General features: G+C 36.9%; 1 protein-coding gene across 7 annotated transcripts in view; it reads left to right on the forward strand.

Moving 5' to 3' along the window:
* ASH1L (ASH1 like histone lysine methyltransferase) overlaps positions 1–13031 on the forward strand; it is a 203310-nt gene that overhangs the window by 17562 nt on the left and 172717 nt on the right. For 6 of the 7 annotated variants that reach the window (XM_061120600.1, XM_061120603.1, XM_061120604.1 and 3 more), the window contains one exon: positions 12116–12636. In XM_061120600.1, the coding sequence (XP_060976583.1) occupies positions 12217–12636 (420 nt within the window). In that variant the 5' untranslated portion in view covers positions 12116–12216. Of the gene's footprint in view, positions 1–12115; positions 12637–13031 lie in introns of those variants that run through there. The other variant, XM_061120605.1, reaches the window with a different exon arrangement.

The raw sequence follows: 13031 nt of genomic DNA on the forward strand, positions 1-13031 counted from the left end.
ACACACACACACACACACACACACACACACACACACACACCCCCAAGAGTGAAATTGCAAGGTTATGTGGTAACTCTGTTTAGCGCACACACACACACACACACACACACACACACACACACACACACACCCCCAAGAGTGAAATTGCAAGGTTATGTGGTAACTCTGTTTAGCGCACACACACACACACACACACACACACACACACCCTAAGAGTGAAATTGCAAGGTTATGTGGTAACTCTGTTTAGCGCGCGCGCACACACACGCACGCACGCACACACACACACACACACACACCCTAAGAGTGAAATTGCAAGGTTATGTGGTAACTATGTTTAGCGCGCGCACACACACACACACCCCCAAGAGTGAAATTGCAAGGTTATGTGGTAACTCTGTTTAGTGCACACACACACACACACACACACACCCCTAAGAGTGAAATTGCAAGGTTATGTGGTAACTCTGTTTAGCGCGCACACACACACACACACACACACACACACACACACACCCCCCCCCCAAGAGTGAAATTGCAAGGTTATGTGGTAACTCTGTTTAGCGCGCGCACACACACACACACACACACACACACACACACACACACACCTCTAAGAGTGAAATTGCAAGGTTATGTGGTAACTCTGTTTAGCGCGCACACACACACACACACACACCCCCTCTAAGAGTGAAATTGCAAGGTTATGTGGTAACTCTGTTTAGCGCGCACACACACACACACACACACACACACACACCCCTAAGAGTGAAATTGCAAGGTTATGTGGTAACTCTGTTTAGCCTTTTGAGTAACTGCCAGACTGTTTTCCAAAGCCACTGCACCATTTTACATTCCGACTCCAATTTTTCCACAGAAAAGTTTTATGAAAAACAAATGTAAGATATTTACAAAGTAAATGGTGCCCTCTTGGAAGTGACTCTTGTTTAGTGTATAACCAAGTGGATTGGCCCTAAATTGACAGCCTTTAATCCTGGTCAAAGTGTAATAATTCGTTAATGAGCAAATCTTTCTGATGTTAACTGGTACTGCCCTCCTGTTGCTATTCTAGAATTCCCTAGGGATAGAGATCACTGTCCCTGCACATTCCTTGCAATCATGGACCCATCTCTCCTTTCTTAAAAACAGAATAGAAGTTATATATATTTGATCTTTGTTAACTTTATTAGGAAGAACTAAAGTAAGCTTTGATTAGATTATCTTCCTGACAGGCAGTTGATGAGTATAATTTTTTCCTCAGGATTAGCTTTGGGAATTCTTTCTGTGTGTATTTTACTTTTGTGGCTTACTAATTATAATTTACATCTGCTATTTCACTTTCCTGTTCTAAGTTTCTGCAGTAATTTGTTGGTATAATATAGTATTTCTTTGGTCATGAGAGACATTCTTTCCTCCCCGCTTAATGTTTCTGAAATTAGGAAATAACACAGCTGATAATTACATTTAATGTGGTAGTAGTTTATAAAAAATTTTCCCCTAGAAATGTGGTCATTGATTCGTGAAACCTCTTAGCATCAGTAGCATCTTGGAATTTAAGAAATATCTACAGTACATAAATATAAAAATAGCTAGATTTATTGCTCAATTGTAGTGTGTTAGGAATTGCTGGTGATTGTCCCTGTCTTTTAAATGAAGGGTTGTTCTGTAGTTGAGTAAAAAAGCTTAGTTTGTCCAGCTTTGTAGTTTATCTTGTGTAAATGATTTAGGAACACAGTTCAAATTTTGTTGGTATCTTCATGAAGATATTTTAGTTCTTTATGATTTCAGTGACTTATGTAATGTTCGTGATTCAGTGGTTTAATGTAAAATGTCTTAAACCAGTTAGGACACTGCTTATGCTTTTACTGGTAATATACATAATGCTTAATTTTAGTTGTTAAAACAGTGTGAGAAGATTGAATAGTGTCTAAAGACAATTAAAATACCAATTCTTTAGTATTTTGATTTTCATTTTATCTATTTTCTCTATACATGATTAAAATACAGTTATATGCACATTTGCTTATTCAGTCACTAGGTATTTATTGACTATCTCTTATGGTCCAGGCACTTTACTAAGGATAAAGCAGTGATAAGGCAGACAGGATTCTTATTATTATGAAGCAAATGGTCTCATGTAGAATATGGATATTAAGCATGTAGCTTACTAGTATAAGTTGCTGCAGGACTTACAGTATGCTATATGACCCTCTAAAAGGGAGATCCCCCTGGTCTAGAGGTTTAGGAAGTGTCTGCCTGATGAACTGACCTTTAAGTTGAGATGGAAAGGATGAGTGGTAGTCGACCTAGAAGGGAGTGGAAGAGAGTTCTAGGCAGAGAGAACTATGTGTCCTTCTAGAGGGAGGAAGACAGACACATTTGGGAAACTGAAAAGTTCTTAGAACACTTAGAACTGTTTCTATGTCATACATATATTACTGCTTTCGAGGGATATATTTCGAGGAGCATTTGCTCCTGCTCTGCTCACAGAAGAATGAGAAATGATGTGGTTAGAGTTAGGTAGAGGAAGATAATAATAACAAAAAAGTAAACACTGTGTGTGTTAGAAGTACTTTTGTAAGTACTTCTCATAGACTAGTTCATTGAACCCCAAAAACAGTTTCTGTTCACAGATGAGACAACAAGGCATGGAGTGCCTTGCCCAAAATTAATCTACTAGAACCTGGGATCTGAGCCTGTGCATTCTGGATCCAGTTTGTGTCCTTAAATACTGTACCATATTGAAAATCTAAGTTATAAATTATGTTTAGGATTAGGGACTTTTATATCCAAAGGTCAACATGAAAACTTCAAAGATTTTAAGCTGAGAAATGACATAATTAGATTATTTTTAGAAATCTTTCTGACTGTATCTTGGGGAAAAGACTGATGGAGAGCAAGATGAATATACAAAGAAGTTAGAAAGCCAGTATTATATTTTGGGTCAGAATTTTTTTTTGGACAAGTCAGTGGCAGTGGAATTAGAATTATATGTAGTCAAAAATTATTTATATGGTTTTCACAAGTTTTAGTTGTTAGGTTGAGGAGTCAAGGATGATCTCCACGTTTCTGGTAGTACTGTGATTACTTAGCCAATGTGATATATTCTAAAAAATATTATGGTCATCTATAAGAATTTTAAAGAGCATGAAACCCAAGACAGATTAAAATGCATGATGAACTATAAATTTGTAAAAGCCTCATATAGTTAATTTGTATCTGGTTTTGAATGTTGAGATATAAAGTAATGATTACAGTCTCTTAACTGTTTAGTAAAGACCACAGAGGAACATGAAAATTTATTATAGATGACTCAAGCAAGATTTTACTTATTTTAAGCTAAAAATCAGCAAACATTGTTTAGTATACAGTGTGGTAATTTTAAATGTGTACATATCTAAAAAGGGAAAAGAATATTGTTTTTACGTATTAAGGAAAGTTAATAAGATAAATTACTTTTCTTTCCAAGTTAAAACAAAAACTTATAAAATGCCTTTTACTTTATATTCATATGTTATAGTAGCTTCCCTGATGGCTCACTTCGTAAAGAGTTTGCCTGTAATACAGGAAACTGAGGTTCGATCCCTGGAGAAGGAAATGGCAATCCGCTCTAGTATTCTTGCCTGGGAAATCCCATGGACAGAGGAGCCTGGCTGGCCACAGTCCAAAGGGTCATAAGAGTTGGACATGACTTAGTGACTAAACCACTACCACTGTATATATCATGTATATATATTTTTATCTGCCTGCTTGATCTTTCTATGTAAATGTTTCACAGGCATCTAAGATTTAAGATATTTATTACTGAACTCTTGATCTCACTTTTCTCATCCTGGCAAACAGTTTATAGAATGTTAGCCCCATGAGGGCAGGATTTTTGTTATGTTTTTTTGCAAGGTTATACAGATTTTTGTTACATAGTGAGCACTTAGTAAATATTTGTTGAAGGAGTGTCTAAATGATATACCACCAAAGAATTCTCTAGTTGCTTAAGTCTTCATATTTCCTTTCCCTCTCCTCCTCCTCCTTATTGACAAATCATTTCAGTTAATACCTCTAAAATATCTCTTAATTCATAAATTTTAAAAAAGTTTTCAGTGCTACTGCCTTAATATGTCAATTTTATGATTGTTATTTCATAATCAACTCTTGCTGTCTTTCTAATTATTATTCCATAGCAACCAGAGGCGTTTTCTTACAATGTAAATTGTATCTTGTTACTCCCTACTCAGAGCCTTTCTTTGCATTCCATATCTTTCACGCAGACTAAAAAGGCCTTCTGCAAGCTATTTTTACTTATCTTTCCATTTTCGTTTTGTACTGTTCTCCCTTTGGTTTACCTTTACAATATCAGGGAGTTTTTACACACACCATTCCCCTATTTTTGGATTATTTTGCCTGGCTAATCCCTGCTCATACTGGGTTTCAGTTTATAGTTACATGCTTTTCTAAGATGTATTTCCCATCCTTCCAAGTTTCCTTGATATACTACTTCAAATAGTAGTACCTTCATGTTTATTAGAAGTTAAATACATTTATATGATTAGTCATTCATTGGTCTTCACCTCTAAAATTTAAGGTTCATGACACCAAGGACCATATTTGTATTACTTATGACTATCTACTGTAGATGTCACAATCCTTAAAACACGTTTAGAGACTCTGAAAATATTTATTGAATGGATGAAGGATTTATTGAGATTAAGAATTATGAATCCATAAAGGAAATGATAGAATGGTTAGAGAGGTATTTGGAGAGCCAGTAGAATGTGTGATCTTAACAGCCAGATGAGAGTTTCAAATAGCAAATGTAGCAGAGAGGAGTGATAAGATCAGGACTAAACATGATCTTTGAAGAAGGAAATGGCAACCCATTCCAGTATTCCTGCCTGGAGAATTCTGTGGACAGAGGAGCTTGACAGGCTGTGTGGTCCATGCGGTCGCCAAGAGTCGGACACGACTAAGTGACTTAACATTAAACATGATCTTTGGGAGGCAGTATAACATAGTGTTTAAGTTGAGCCAGACAGACCTAGACTCTACCTTTTAATGACTATTAACAAAGAGTCGGATACAACTGAAGTGACTTAGCACACAAACAGGCACACCTGTTTTTTCATCTCTTAAAAAGAGGGTAATAATAGTAACTGCCTCATAGTTGATTGTGAGGCTTAAATAAAATAATCTATATAAAATTTATAGCATAGTGCTTTGCATGTATTGAGAGTTTGGTGAAATTTAGGTATTTTTATTATTTTTAAATTGCTAATGCTAAGCCCACTGTAAGGACTCAATATTTGTAGTACTTAGAAAATATTTTTAGTACTTAGAAAATATATATAGCTGACCCTTGAACAAAATGGGGATTAGGGGCCTACCCCTCCAAGTGGTCAAAAATCCACAGAGTTGGCACTTTGTATATGCAGTTCCTCCACATCTGTGGATTCAGCCAACTGTAAATCACATTTATAGTTGTATACTGTACTGTAGTATATACTGTTGAAAAAAATCTTTAAGTAGACCTGTGCAGTTCAAACTCTTGTTTAAGGGTCACCTGTAATTAGTAATTTTCTAAAAACTTTGTTCACAGATAAAATGATCTGGGAAAAGGAACTTCATGCATATATTTAATGTTGTTTCTTGAATTTGGGCTAGACGTTTTGGGATTGTTTCAGTGGTGTGAAAATATAAACCCCAACGTTGCATATTAGATGAATGTTGAATTTGCCTCTTTGAGCATGAATGAAGACATTCTAGCATTCTTAATTCTCTGTTTCTCCTTGAAACTGTGTTTTAAATTGAATATATTATAGTAAGAACCAAAATAAATTGTGTAACAATATGGAATCCTTGCCCTGAGATGGAAAACCTAGGTTGTATAGATACATCTTTCCAAAAGCTGAAAAAATATGATTCACAAAGAACATTGCTTTAAAAGTTCAAAAACAACATTCTGGCAGCTGTTGTAGGGACTGCTTTTCAAGCAGTTTACGTTTAGCAGATAAAAAGCATTCTTTGTTGTGCAGTATCTTCAGAACTTGGATTTGTTTTTACTAGACACACTTAAATTTGGTATGTGGAGTTTGCCAGTCATGATTTTCCAGTCTTCCTAAATGGATTCACAAAATATGCCCTTAGGATTTTCTTTTTTCCTCCTTGATGAAGTTAAGGAAACATAATATCTCTCTATTCTTACATACATTTCTAGGGTAGTGGTCAGTATTTTCAAATTAAATTTCTTTTCCATTTATTGCTGTTCTGTTAATAACACCAGTTATTATGTCACTTGGTTTCAGTTTTTTCTGTTTTTAAAATGAACAGAGTCATGTTCTCCAAACCCTTCTCTGGAATGTTTTGGAAATAAGTGCTGGTAAAAAATGCTTTTGAGTTCTTTGGAAGAAATACAGGAATTCTACTTTATATTTGTAAATGTACGTTAAAACTTCTGGTATTCTTTCATTATGAAGATTAAAAAATGTTGGGAAATTTTAAAATGTGTATACTTTTGAGTAGTGAGTGTAAAAGCAGTTGTTTTTGAATAACTTATTATTTATTTTTATTTCTAAAAGAATTTCTTTTTATAACTAACAGTAAGATATTTGGCAGGCCCATCAGTTCACCATTAGTAACACGAAACCCTGGATTGGCATTAGAATTTAAGAAATAAGAAAGAAAGAGGAGGGGGAAGAATAGAAAAGGAACAAGTTGAAGCCAATAAGATGTAACCCACATAAGGCATGGAATTAATTGAAATATTTATTGAACACTACCTATGTGCCAGGTACTGTTGTTGATGCTGGAATACTCCATTGAACTAAACTGACAAAAATCTATTTCCATGTGGACTTTACATTCCAAAGGAAGGGTGTAGACAATAAATAAATACATTGTACACCAGATGGTGAGAAAAGCGCAGGAGAAATAAAACAGGATAGAGTGTGAGAAGATGTGGGCTGGGTGTTTTCTGTTTTATAGGCAAAGACATAATAGAAATGACAGTGCAAATCATTCAGTGATCTGGGGAAAGGGTGTTCTGGTCAGGTAGAATAAGTGCAAAGACCCTGAGTTAGGAGTATTTTGTCTTTCAAAAACAGAAGAATTACTTGTGTCCCCACCTCCTTGGAATTAAACAGGAAAATTGGTAGGAGAAGAGGGAGTAGAGGAAGAGAAGTAGAGGAGATTGTAGGGCATTTAGACCATTGTGAGGACTCAAAGATTTTGCTTAGAGTGAGATGGGAAGTCATTGAAAGGATTTTTCAGTGGAGGAGTGGCATGGTATGATACAGCCTTTAAAGGGATTACTATGCTGTTGAAAAGGCTCTAAAGAGATACAAAGGCTGAAGCAAGGAGCCAGTTAGGATGTTACTGAATAGTCCAGGTCCGATATTATCAGTTGGATTTGATACGTAGCTGTCGAATTAGTGAGAAATAGGTTCTGCATGATTTTGAAGGTGGTGATGGTGGTGGTTTAGTCACTAAGTCGTGTCCAACTCTTGTGACCTCATGGACTGTAGCCTGCCAGGCTCCTCTGTCTGTGGGGATTCTCCAGGCAAGAATACTGAAGTGGGTCACCATTTCCTTCTCCAGGGAATTTGAAGGTAAAGTAGGCTTTTCTGACCAAGTGGACATATGGGGCATTTAAAAAAAGAAGGAATCACAGATGATTAAAATTTTTTGGTCTTAATATTTCTGGTTGGAGTTGCATTTATTGAGATGAGTAAACCTGTGGGAAGAACAGATTTGAGGGGCTCAGAAAAGGCAAATTGACTTTGAACGTGTTAAGCTTGAAGTACCTAATTATTAATTATATAGTCAGTGTGTCAAGTAGCATTTAGATAATATGCATTTAGAGTTCCAGAAGGAGTCTCAGCTGGTCTCTATCTGAAGATAGAAATTTTGGATCATCCATGTTAGATGGAATTTAAATTTAAAAGACTGGGTTTCCCTGGTGCCTCAATGATAAAGAATCCCTCTACAACACAGGAGACACGGATTCAATCCCTGAGTCAGGAAGATCCCCTGGAGAAGGAAATGGCAACCCACTCCAGTATTCTTGCCTGGGAAATCCCATGGACAGAGGAGCCTGGAAGGCTATAGTCCATCAGATGGAAAGAGTCGGGCATGACTTACTGACTAAACCACTACCACCAAATTCAGTAGACTGAATCTGGTGATTTAAGAACTGAATGTAAATAGAAAAGAAAAGGCATACCCTGGGACACTCCAGTGTTTAGAGTTAAGGGAGAAAAGGAAGAACTGGCAACAAAGACTCCTTAATCACACACTTTATTAATTGTGCATTAAAGTATATGCCTGTTCACAGAAATTGTGGTAATTAAGACCAAAATGGATTCAGATCAGGTCAGGTCACATTTTCTCACTTAGAGTATTATGAAAAAACTTTTAATTTTTTCAGAGTTCTGAATTTCAGAATGTGAACACATCATTAACACAGATATTAAGAGGAGGTGGCAAGAATACACAGAAGAACTGTACAAAAAAGATCTTCACGACCCAGATAATCACGATGACGTGATCACTCACCTAGAGCCAGACATCCTGGAATGTGAAGTCAAGTGGGCCTTAGGAAGCATCACTACAAGCAAAGCTAGTGGAGGTGATGGAATTCCAGTTGAGCTATTTCAAATCCTAAAAGATGATGTTGTGAAAGGCTGCTCTCAGTATGCCAGCAGATTTGGAAAACTCAGCAGTGGCCACAGGACTGGAAAAGGTCAGTTTTCATTTCAATCCCAAAGAAAGGCAATGCCACAGAATGTTCAAACTACAGCACAATTGCACTCATCTCACACGCTAGTAAAGTAATGCTCAAAATTCTCCAAGCCAGGCTTCAGCAGTATGTGAATTGTGAACTTCCAGATGTTCCAGCTGGTTTCAGAAAAGTCAGAGGAACCAGCGGTCAAATTTCCAACATCTGCTGGATCATCGAAAAAGCAAGAGAGTTCCAGAGAAACATCTATTTCTGCTTTATTGACTACGCCAAAGCCTTTGACTGTGTGGATCACAATAAACTGTGGAAAATTCTGAAAGAGATGGGCATACCAGACCACCTGACCTGCCTCTTGAGAAATCTGTATGCAGGTCAGGAAGCAACAGTTAGAACTGGACATAGAACAACAGACTGGTTCCAAATAGGAAAAGGAGTACGTCATGGCTGTATATTGTCACTGAGCTTATTTAACTTATATGCAGAGTACATCATGGGAAACGCTGGGCTAGATGAAGCACAAGCTGAAATTAGATTGCTGGGAGAAATATCAATAACCTCAATTATGCAGATGACACCACCCTTAGGGCAGAAAGTGAAGAAGAACTAAAGAACCTCTTGATGAAAGTGAAAGAGGAGAGTGAAAAAACTGGCTTAAAGCTCAACATTCAGAAAACTAACATCATGGCATCCGGTCCCATCACTTCATGGCAAATAGATGGGGAAACAGTGGCTGATTTAATTTTTCTGGGCTCCAAAATCACTGCAGATGGTGATTGCAGCCATGAAATTAAAAGACTCTTACTCCTTGGAAGGAAAGTTATGACCAACCTAGACAGCATGTTAAAAAGCAGAGACATTACTTTTTTAACAAAGGTCCGTCTAGTCAAGGCTATGGTTTTTCCAGTGGTCATGTATGAATGTGAGAGTTGGACTATAAGGAAAGCTGAGCGCCGAAGAATTGATGCTTTTGAACTGTGGTGTTGGAGAAGACCCTTAAGAGTCCCTTGCAAGGAGATCTAACCAGTTCATCCTAAAGGAGATCAGTCCTGGGTGTTCATTGGAAGGACTGATGCTGAAACTGAAACTCCAGTACTTTGGCCACCTGATGCGAAGAGCTGACTCATTTGAAAAGACCCTGATGCTGGGAGGGATTGGGGACAGGAGGAGAAGGGAACAACAGAGGATGAGATGGTTGGATGGCACCACTGACTCAATGGAGATGAGTTTGAGTAGACTCCGGGAGTTGGTGATGGACAGGGAGGCTTGGCGTGCTGTGGTCCATGGGGTGACAAAGAGTTGGACATGACTGAGCGACTGAACTGAACACATCATGGAAAAAATAGAAAGCACACAGCACTGAAGAGAAGTGAACACGTTATGTTAGGGACAGTAAAAAAACCAAAAAGCAGAATTGACTAAATCATAGAGGGTGTGTTTTAGGAAGTAAGAATAGACAAGTTTGAATAGTTAGAGCCAGATTATGAAGAACCTTAAATGCCATTGTGAAGTGTTAATATATGAAATAGTAGACAGCAAGAATTGTCATATGTAAATGTCTTGAAAATTACTCTTTCAACTGTTTGTGTGAATGAATAGAATAGGAACACACTTCATTCAGTTGCCAGTATTTGTTGAGTAACTACTTAAAATGCTGCTAGTACTACTAATAAAATTGTTGGCACCTTCTATTGAGCCTTGCTATAATAGGCCAGTCATTGGGCTATGCATTCTTTTTACATTTCTTGTGTGTGTTTTAAAAGTTATATCATACGATATTTGCTTTGAAAGTCCTACAATCTCATTGGAAAGAAAAGTCTTAAGGCACATAGTTTAAACTATAAAATATTCTACTTCATGTGCTAAATCGCTTCAATTGTGTCCAACTCTTTGCAACCCTGTGGACTGTAGCCCACCAGGCTCCTCTGTTCATGGGATTTTCCAGGCAAGGATACTGGAATGGGTTGCCATGCCCTCCTCCTGGGGATCTTTCAAACCCTGGGATCTAGCCTGGGTTTGTTTCCTGCTTTGGCAGGCAGGTTCTTTACCAGTCACACCACTTGGGGAGCCCATTCTACTTCATAAATAGAACTTTCTAAGGGATGTGAAGTGAAAGTCACTCACTCGTGTCTGACTCCTTGTGACCCCATGGACTGTAGTCTGCTAGGCTCCTCTGTCCATGGAATTCTCCAGCACAGAACATTGGAGTGGGTAGCCATTCCCTTCTTCCCAACCCAGGGATCGAACCCAGGTCTCTCTCATTGCAGATTGATTTTTTACCATCTGAGCCACCAGGGAAGCCCCTTCTAAGGGATAGGATGTTCTTTTTCTCACCCAGATGCAAGTTTTGAATCATATATTCAGATTCATGCTTGAAAGAAAAACTAGTTTGTCAGTCCTCAAGAATAGTGAATTACTTTGGTTTTATATTCAGTAGTCATTAGATTATATAGTAATATGGTTTCTTGAGAGTCTTTTTTTAGAAGGGGTTGCCGTGTGTAGATTATTCAGATTCTCTGGTAAGGTGTACCAGCTATTGTAAAACAATAAATCTGCATTCTGGGTTTTTTGTTTTTTTGCATTCTTGTTTTAAAATATTTTATGGATTTGGGAGATTGAATTGTAACAACTGACTGTTTGCTATTAGGAAAACTTTTGAAAATATACTCCTGGATTTTAGAATTTTTATAGCAGTTCTAAATAATTTATACAGTTATTTAATGTTTGTCTTTCTCACTAGGTATAATGCTTATAAATTTAGGAACTGGATTTGTTTTTTCCAATACTTTAATTTCCAGGGTGTTGCCCAGTGCCTGGCATATGACAGTTGTTTAGAAATATTTTTTAAGGAATGAATTCATGTGTATATGGATTCAGAGTTGAATAGTAAACCAGCATTAGAGATAATTCCAGCCCAAGAATCTTAACCTGGAAAACTTACCACTTCTTAATAAATAAGATTGGAGTGCTGAAACTAGCCCAAAATATGATTCTTTACCTTGAATGAAATTGATTTTAACTAAAATGTAAGAAATACATTACTTTGAAACTGAGGCATGTTGAAATATATATTATTTTTATCTTAGACTGTGTTTGCTTGACTGTCAGTTGCAAAAGCTTGTTGGTTGAATTTTAACAGTGGTTCTTAAACATTGATTTGCACCATACTATTGCAGCTTGTTTATAATATCTGGAGAATAATAGATGTATTCTGAAATATAAATTTATTTGTAACTAAGGGAATTTAACCATTTTGAACTGCATTTTGATCCGTTTTAACTGCGATTTTGGGTTCTTCCTGTCGTTCTTATCTCCTCTCTATACCCATTTCTTGTGTTAATCAATAATTGCCTCTGTTCTGATAAATTTTTGTTATGGTCTATCCTGCAGAGAAAGAGATGCTGGTTGCAAGTTTTGGAGAACCCTGTTTTTTATGGAACTCAATTCTATAAAATTTTCAAAAGATTCCTTGGCAATAACATACACTTGTGATGGACCTTAGAAATACTGCTATGTTAGGATTGGGTTCTGATTCCGAAGGATTTTCAAGAAAGAGTCCCTCTGTCATCAGTACGGGCACACTGGTCAGCAAGAGAGAAGTAGAGCTAGAGAACAACACAAAGGAAGAAGAAGACCTTCGCAAGTGGAATCGGGAAAGAAACATTGAAGCAGGGAAGGATGATGGTTTAACTGATGCACAGCAACAGTTTTCAGTGAAAGAAACAAACTTTACAGAAGGAAATTTAAAATTGAAAATTGGCCTTCAGGCTAAGAGAACTAAAAAACCTCCAAAGAACTTGGAGAACTATGTATGTCGACCTGCCATAAAAACAACTATCAAGCACCCAAGGAAAGCACTTAAAAGTGGGAAGATGACAGATGAAAAGAATGAACACTGTCCTTCAAAACGGGTAAGTAGAAGTCCTGACAATATATGATCATTAACACTATTTGGACTGATACTAATTTTTATTGAACCTACGTACATATTTCAGGAATTTTTATTTTAATCTTTATGTTATTTCTACATAGTCTATTTTGGGAGCCTCAAACAGATTTTGAGGCTTGTAAGAGATGCAGGTCATAGTATAACTATGCATGTATTTGAATTTGTAAAATTATGGCAAATATTTTAAATGGGTATATCCAGATTGCTGCTCCTACATGGCCAAGTGAAAGGAATATTGAATTTTTAGTTAGAAAACCTAGACTTGAATCTTGCCCTCATACTTACTAACAATATGATGATAGACAAATTATTAATAATAGAGAAGAAACTGACACTCAAAGATACTAAATGATTATA

The sequence above is a fragment of the Dama dama genome, chromosome 20 (assembly GCF_033118175.1).
Source record: "Dama dama isolate Ldn47 chromosome 20, ASM3311817v1, whole genome shotgun sequence".
In the NCBI taxonomy this organism is placed as follows: domain Eukaryota; kingdom Metazoa; phylum Chordata; class Mammalia; order Artiodactyla; family Cervidae; genus Dama; species Dama dama.